Source organism: Malaya genurostris, chromosome 2 (genome assembly GCF_030247185.1).
Source record: "Malaya genurostris strain Urasoe2022 chromosome 2, Malgen_1.1, whole genome shotgun sequence".
NCBI lineage: Eukaryota > Metazoa > Arthropoda > Insecta > Diptera > Culicidae > Malaya > Malaya genurostris.
Genome location: NC_080571.1, coordinates 265020345 through 265028650, shown reverse-complemented (window position 1 = coordinate 265028650; position 8306 = coordinate 265020345). Strand labels below are relative to the sequence as shown.

The 8306-nt window shown below is 36.7% G+C and overlaps 2 protein-coding genes across 2 annotated transcripts; both read right to left on the bottom strand.

The window, feature by feature from the left end:
* Positions 1 to 759: 759 nt before the first annotated feature.
* Positions 760 to 2609, bottom strand: LOC131429849 (cilia- and flagella-associated protein 20). Its single transcript, XM_058594257.1, has 2 exons — positions 2156 to 2609; positions 760 to 1551 (listed from the first exon to the last, which is right to left on the bottom strand). Exons 1-2 carry the CDS (start codon positions 2429 to 2431, stop codon positions 1225 to 1227), a joined length of 603 nt encoding a protein of 200 aa, XP_058450240.1. The 5' UTR covers positions 2432 to 2609; the 3' UTR covers positions 760 to 1224.
* Positions 2610 to 4581: 1972 nt separating this feature from the next.
* On the bottom strand, positions 4582 to 5948 carry LOC131433103 (methionine aminopeptidase 1D, mitochondrial). The gene is made up of 5 exons (XM_058599920.1): positions 5877 to 5948; positions 5724 to 5807; positions 5442 to 5661; positions 4933 to 5386; positions 4582 to 4878 (listed from the first exon to the last, which is right to left on the bottom strand). Exons 2-5 carry the CDS (start codon positions 5792 to 5794, stop codon positions 4682 to 4684), a joined length of 942 nt encoding a protein of 313 aa, XP_058455903.1. The 5' UTR covers positions 5795 to 5807; positions 5877 to 5948; the 3' UTR covers positions 4582 to 4681.
* Positions 5949 to 8306: the final 2358 nt, after the last annotated feature.

The following is an 8306-nucleotide window of genomic DNA, read 5'->3' as shown; positions in this document are numbered from 1 at the left end:
TACAAGATTCGATGCGGACACGTCTGAGGGCGCCATGCTCGCAAAAAGGATGTTATAAATGATATGTTCATGAAATGTGAGAGTTAGATATCTTGTTAATATGATGTCTTTGCCTCCTAGCTGCGATTTGACGCCGCTGGATTATTTTCTTTGGAGAACTGTTAAAGATAAATGTTACGTTAACCATCCAGAAACACTTGAAGACCTCAAGCACGTAATTGATGCTATTGATGACATAAGCACCCCTATTATGTACTTCGATCAATTCGAAATATTTCGATCGAATGTGCAATTTCCATTCTGCATTCCGTTCGAGTTTGGTATGAACTCGAATATAATTCGTTCGAGTAGTTCAATCTTCGAACATTACTCGATCGACTTGCGTACTTCTGTTCGGTTCAGAATCGTTCTAATTTGTTTATACAAGTGTGACGGTTTCGTTTACTAAGAAATGGATAATATAAAAAGAAAAAGAACGTGTAAGTAATGTTGACAGCTTTGATGGTCAGTGTTCGAAATTTCAAATGTTCCCGAACGAGAATCGATCGAATCATACGAGTCGAACGGAATAAAGAATGCAAAATTCGAACTCGAACGAGAGTTAGATTCGTTCGTATCACAAATCCGTCGGATTGCAGAATTGGGGTGATTATTTTCCAGTAATAACGTAAGTAACATCACAAAAAAGGATGAAATCTGTAAAACTGGTTATTAAATTCTTCCAATCAGTAGGCCTTCAGATAATAGAGTAAAGAGTGGTTAAATCTTGAATATTCACACACATTTATTGGCAATTGCATTTCTTTCGCATGATAGATGTTTTTATTACGCTATGATTATGGCGTTTTTAATCGTTTACTGATGTTGGTGATTCCTTCATTTGGTCATGTAATCATGTTAGACATTTTTTCACAATAGGACACTAGAATCACCGTCGTCATATTAAAATGTGCGATTTAGTTAGGTGTAATATAAATTATTGACTGCGATTCGCGTTACCTCTGCAACTTGAATGGGTAGCAATGGTTTGGTACCAAATTATTGATACGTTTTGCAGGGCATTTTACTTTCAGACTGATGATTTTTTTTATTCTCAGACTGATAAGGACACTTGTTATTTTCAGTGCAAATCATATGAATACAATTAAAGTGCGAAGAGCTTAGTAAATAGTACAATTTAATAGTCTTATTTTCTTGACTCCTCGGGTAACGTCCATCCGTCGGTTAACATGCTTGCTGTGCAATTGCTTTTGACTGCGGCTTTTGAATGGGCAGGAATAATTTGAATTCTGCTGGTAACTCGTCTTCGGAATAGAGTCGGTCCGAAAAATAGACTCGTCGTATCCTGCAATTCGCATGAATTTGTACACGAAGCGTTTCGACGTAATTTGTTCCGTAGGCACGACGGGTGAAATCAGACAAGTTGAATTGAATTTGATTCCATCCTTCATCCAACCGCATAGGCATGGTACAGATGAATGGTTTCACTCGTGTTGTCGATTGGTAGTTGCTGGCTCTGAAACGCCTTCTAACGTTCTTATCGTCTAGGACCTGTGTGAAAATGAAAGTGGATGAAAACAAAAATTTTATAATTTGGTATCCCATTATAAGTGCTGGAAAGGGACTGAATGAAGCTCAAGGAAAATGTCAAAAAGATCGAAAGACAGAAGGGGAACAATGTTTCATTGATTTTTGTTTGTACCGGGAGCAGATGGGGTGGGCATAAGTTATCCCAGCAACGGAAAAATAAGTCAATACTAGCCCTTCCTGCAGGAAATCATATATCATAAAAAAATATAAATGTATCATAAAAAATACATTGTAATTACCATTGGTATTGTTATAAATCATTCATTCAATTATCAATGAATATATTAAAAACGGAAAATTATCGAACATCTCATACAAAACAAATCTTTACGAAGATTTACGCACCCATTTCCAACACATTCACACTATATAATGGAATTTAATTATTTTATGATTTCACATACGCTGCTTGTTTTGACAACCTACATAGCAAAAGTTTGTTTGGTTTGATATTCACTTAGATCTCCGCCGTTGAGGTACATTGCCCTTTTCTGTTCGAATCGATTTAGACTTTTTTATAGCTTCCTTTTTTCAAATTATCGTTCTTTTCACCTAAGCAGCTTACCTGAACCTCAAAAGTGAAATATTTCTTCAAGTTCTTAATTATCATCACGAGAAACGGAAGTTTGATACCAAGCGTCTTTTTGGGATCCGCCGGGCATGTGATGTATGTTGTACTAACATTAGTACCGATTATTTCCAGCACCAGCGATTGAATATCCTGATCCGTAATACGCTTGATGTGTCCGTTGCGTACTTTTTTGTCCCAAATTTGCAATGGTTTACTACCAATACTGTACAAAATCGACAGAAAACCTGACTGAAAGGTGTTTTTGAACATTTTATCTTTATTCTACCGCTAAAAAGCTAACTTTCACTGAAAATTTAAACTCCGTATCGACCAATTTAATTACTATACACTACTTGCATCGGAAAAATGCTTTGTAGCTTCCTTGCGATTGATTTGTTTTACAAATCCTTGCCAAACAACCTTATGTCAAACCATGTTTATTTTTTGTTGATTTCCTCGCGAACAGAGATGCCAGATATTCAAACAAGTGATTGAATTTCGGACTGTTACACACGTCTATTCAACGTTAATCAATTTCGCGAACTGAGTTTAACCCAAATGAGGTGAGATTAAAATACACCGCAGTGAGTTTTTTTACAGAGAATATCCGACAATTTCTACGTTCAAATTGCTGTTCATAGCCAAGCATTTACACAATTATGGATCATTTCAACTTTTTTGTCTTTCTCATATAGAAAGGCAATTGAGTTTCTGTGGAAACATATTTTTCAAACAAGACCGAAAGAATTCAGGTAACCAGCCGAACTTCTCCCCGATTCCGGCTACTGACAAAATCGCGCAGATAAAATTGCGTGAGCAATTATTCAATATCTCCGTGATAAACCCTGATTGTGGAATAGCATTCGCGATTACTGCAGCTTGATGGAAATTGAACAAATTCTTTTGATCAAGCAGCAAATCTAATTCCTTCAATTGGTGACATATTCGAACATTGTTGACTGTTTGATACGTTATTACGACATGATCATGCATTTGAAAACACTATAAGCTTGTTCCGGTGACACCAATCGACAAACTGATCCAATTATGATTGAAGGCCAACGCAGTCATCAATAGATCGAACGATTAAGCAAATCTTAAAATCATTGACATACGCAAGTTTACATCCAGGTCTTATAATTTGTAATGTCGTTGAAATATAAAATGAACAACACCGCTTGCTTCCTTGAGGAACTCTGGGCAAATTTGTAAAGGTGGGGATTTAGTTGAGCCAAGCCTAACGCTTAGAGTTCTACCAATCAAATATGATCTCAGTCAATTAGTTATACGCTCCGAAACTCCCAGCATAGATAATTTTTCTAGTAGAATCTCAAGGCCTATTCTATCGAACGGGTGTCTATCGGGTGTGAACGAACTTTTCACGGTTAGCGAAGAAATGGGCAGAGAATACTGGCACGGAATGATTGGCGAACATCTTGTATTTCTCTAAGATATTGACGATTCAATTATCGTGAAAAAATATACAAACAGGAACCGCAGAGTTCTACATGGTAATGAGTCTGGCCCGGCTCCGGAAACATCGGAAATAGTGGTCGAATATTCCTGAGTGTAACTCACTTTGATTTCTCAAAGATGATTAAATCGACTTTCACAAACTTAGACTCAAATAAAAGATCTGATGATCTTATAGGCTTTTGTTGAATTTTATTCAAATTCAAAGAAATATCAATTTTAAAAATTCCAGCCGCCCTTTTAAATGGCGATGCATGAAACCAAATAAATATACAAAACTTTTCTGTTCTGTAAATCTAGTTGATGGTCACACAAACCCATCCTGAATTTCTTCGTTCCAGTTATCTAATTCTAAAATTCCAAAAAGAAACTTTACATTTCCGCGTAAAATGGTAATCAGAAATGCATTTGTGGATCCAACCATGATATTTGTCAGCAAACTTTTCCATTTGTGAAATTAGACTATCCTATTTAAACAGACTTCGCAATCGGTTCTTGGAGTGAAGAATTATTTCGTGGCTAGTGCTACAATTCTGTTGATACCAATATTCCTTTCAGGTCACGACTCGAGCATACGGTAACCGGCTTTTAAGACATTGGAGTTTGTATTTATCAGTGCTTTTAGCTACAACCTAATTTAAAACAATCTTTAAAAAAACAGTTTTCGCCCGAGATGTCAGAACCAAACAGTAGAGTAAACATTTACGTCTGCTTAGCGGTTTTTGCTGAACTGATATATGCCCCAGCATAAAATATAAGCTGTTACCGCACTGATAAGTCGAAGGTGAAACGTAAAAAAAAATATAAAAATGGCCAATGTGTACCTCAGTACCAAAACCCCTGAATTTCTTGTCAAATATAGAATTTATCCTACTTCAAGAGAACCACTAGATTAATTATTTGATGTCCTGTACTAAATAGCGGAGATCGAAAAAATTGTAGAGAGCTTATTTTGAAATTTTTTTATTATACAAACTGCGTACTAAGCTACTATACATGGTTTTATGGTTACACGACTAGGACAATTCTTTTTTAATTAAACCTAACCTAAGCTGCTACAGTAAGCACATCACATCCGTCTTCAGTTATTAGTATTGTATGCTCAAACTGCGCACTTCTAGCATTATCAACAGATACAGCAGTCCAACCGTCATCCAGAAGTTCTACTTCTTCGCTACCCAGCGTTAAAACGGGTTCAATTGTAAATGTCATTCCGGGTCGCATTACTCCAGGATAGTTGTTACCTGAAACATATTTCCATGTGATCCAAGCTAGGTGAAATAAATTTATGTAACTACTGAAGTGAAAAACATTTGGCGGTCCATGAAAGTAACTTCCAATGCCGTGTCCAAGAAACGCCGGCATCACGTTCAATTTCCTAGACTTTGCGAATTTTGAAATCGAATTCCCTATTACACAGAAAGCTTGACCAGGTCTACAGTGCGATATTGCTTCGTTAAGACAGTCTTCTGTATTCTGAACTAAAAAACGACCTCTTTCGTCAACATGTCCAACGAGGACTGTCCTAGAACAATCACCGTGGTAGCCATTGAAATACACCGTAATGTCTATGTTGATTATATCTCCATCCATAAGCTTTCGGCTATCCGGAATACCATGACACGCCACATTGTTTACCGATGTACATACCGATTTCGGGAACCCCAAATATCGCAATGGGGACGGATAGGCATTTGCTTTAATTATTTCATCGTGAACGTAAGCATCAATATCATCAGTCGAAATTCCTACCTATCGAAAGATAAAGTTTATTATTTTGAAAATATACTGGAACGCACTTCATTACTTTTGTTATTGCACACGTATTTTTTAATATATTGGCGGCTAACTTACAGCTCTCTCGCATGCTACAAATCTGAGTTGCGGTTTTTATCTCCGGCCAGCCATCGCCCGAACTGGGAGTGTTCCGAACATGATAATAGTCTGGCTTTACAATATGTTCTGGAACAGATCGTTCTATGGAGACATGTGCAGGTTCTACGAGATTGCAGCTTCCCAAATCAAATCTGCTTATTGTATAAAAATGGGAAGGTAAAAAATTATTCACATCGGGGTGTATTGTAAATACTTTTTGCTGCCAAAGAATGTGCGTCTACCACCTAATCGCCATATATCACGACACTGCTTTATTACTGACATTGTATTTTTAGTACTTAGGACAACAATATGAATAAATTATAATATGGTCGCAGAATATTATCCATCAGCTGTGTTTGTTTACCTTTTCTTAAATAAAAGCGGCTCCTCGCACTTACATGAGTACTTGGCGAGCACTCACCAACCGCTCGGCGCTCTCAGCAACAATCAATGAACTGTCACCCAAAAAGTTACCAACTAAAAAGCTCGCTAAATCGATCAATCAAATGTACCCTGGCGGCAGGTATTGAAATCTGTAGAGCAAAAAAAAGCTTAAAAGCTCCATCGAACTAGTACAAATGGTACACTCTTACCAGCCGCTATCTAATTTTGGGTCAAAACCTACCCAAAACCAACTGAAGTGTATCTCCCCTGTTCTAGGTAACGAGTGATGACCTCACAATTAGCTAAATGTAAGTTTACCCAAAGTGTTATGCCATTGCAAAGCACGCTACCTATTTTTTTCGATCACGTCAAAGTTTGAGTAGATAACGACCCAATTTTGGATAGCTTATAGAAGAGCTCGACAATGAGTGATTTCTCCCCAAAAAATAGGTAAACTTGATTTTCATTGTAGACTTTGGTAGTTCTCATAAGTACATAGCAAAAAAAAAGAATTGTAACTGAACATCAAATGCAATAATTTTCTGTTTTAAAGAAATATTGCAAATAAATCACGTTGTTACATCAAAACAACGTATTAAGAACATTACATCACCTTAACTGAATAATGTATATGATTCTGATAAGAAATTATGCATCTTATCATCTAATATTCCAACCTTCAAAACGACACCGAGATTTTTGTGATATTCTATCGTAATCGCTGCACATCATTTTGATGTAATATCCCAAATGTGTTGGGGTCGGATCTAAAGGTTGTAATATTACATGAAAAGATTCATAATATGTCTTATCAGAATCGTCTAAGTATTCAGCCAAACTGCTGTAATCTACTCAATTCGTTTTTTCGATTTATTTGCAACATTTTTCGAAAACAGGAAATTATTGCATTTAATGTTCAGCACGTCTAAATATTTTTCAATATGGATAATCACATTGTGATTGTGGTAATTTTAAGGGAAAAAAAGAACTTATTGAGATTGTCACAATTCTTTTTTTTTTGTGTAGTGATACTATTTGACGAATTGGTTTTAAGGGGCAATTTATAACTCTAGAAAAACAGACAAAAGTCGTTTTCTGCGCAGTTGTTGAGAGGAGATTCAATGAAAAATATCTATTCACTTAGTATAAATTTCGAATATTCATCTAGTGCAGAAGCCTTGAGTGACTGGCGACGAGCAGCCATGGACCGAGTTATGTGGAGACGTATGCTTGATACAGCAAAGGACACCCCAGGCCTATAGCTGTTAGGTAAGGTAAGGTAAGCAGAAAGTAAAAATGTCGTGTGTTTTTTATAACGGCCGGTAAATTCCCTCTTAGACAAAAACGTTCAACGGTGGTCCTTCACTGGTCCAATACGTTGGATCATTGGTCCAATGAAAGTCCAATCAATCGTTCAACGGGAGGCCAACACGGGGCCTTCGTTTGCCGATTTTGTAACAGACCGTTGTACCGAATGCCATTTTTTTTTCGTTCAACGAACCCGGCAGACAGAGGTCCATTGTTGATCCATTTTAAATATGAGGAGTTGGAGCCCCGTTGAACTAGTTTTACTGCAGAACTTCTGAAGTTTTTTCCACTTATTTTTTTAAACTAATACTACATACCTGCACAATACTTCTACTTCACGTAGAATAACAACAAATTTTCTTTCTATGTAAAGGTAACACTTAATTTTCACACTATTTTTGCAAGAGAAAAAAACAACAACAAACCGTTCCAGCAAACTGAACGAATATTTCGTGCAATAAGTCGTTGAACAAGCGCTCAAAGACCAACAAAATAGAACGGTCTGCTTGTCAACATTCACCTTGAAAAAGAATTTTAAAGAATGTGGTACTCGGTACAGTAAACGAAAAATTAAAGTTTACCCTTTTGTCTAATGTTAAAATCAATACTCTATTAGAAATGGTTCGCCTGTAGTTACTCTCCGCCTAGCAAGCAGGCAAATGCACATCACGTCTTATTCTTGAAACGTTTTCAAGCTTCTTTTTATATTACACAGTGAATATTTATTCAGCATAGTTTTCTAATTATTTCAACCACAATCTAAAATTGGTTTTGTAACGTTGAAGTGGGATGATGTGACACTTGGATCGAAGTTGTCACACAACCTTGGGTTGCGGATCGGGTATTACAAACCTGTTATCGCACAAAAGATGTGAATTCTTAGTGCCAAAATGATTGTCGCACTTGCCATGCAACAGTTATGCACGCTAAGGATCAACCGATTCCACAAATGAAATGCAAAGCTGACCTATCCTACTGACACCAAGAATCCTTCCAGGTTGGGGCTGGAACATACGAAAATTGCAATTATGAATTTAAAAATCAATTTTATTCCACCTAGTATCAATTGCGAAACTAGCAGAATCGGAATCCAAGGATCGGT

Excerpts from the sequence above, each read along its gene's own strand:
- LOC131429849 (XM_058594257.1), bottom strand. The coding sequence starts at position 2,431 with ATGTTCAAAAACACCTTTCAGTCAGGTTTTCTGTCGATTTTGTACAGT. Across the intron at positions 1,552-2,155 it reads ATTTCACTTTTGAGGTTCAG|GTCCTAGACGATAAGAACGT; the intron begins GTAAGCTGCTTA and ends ATTTTCACACAG.
- LOC131433103 (XM_058599920.1), bottom strand. The coding sequence starts at position 5,794 with ATGTCAGTAATAAAGCAGTGTCGTGATATATGGCGATTAGGTGGTAGA. Across the intron at positions 5,662-5,723 it reads ACATTCTTTGGCAGCAAAAA|ATTTGATTTGGGAAGCTGCA; the intron begins GTATTTACAATA and ends TACAATAAGCAG. Across the intron at positions 4,879-4,932 it reads GCCAAATGTTTTTCACTTCA|GTAACAACTATCCTGGAGTA; the intron begins GTAGTTACATAA and ends AATATGTTTCAG.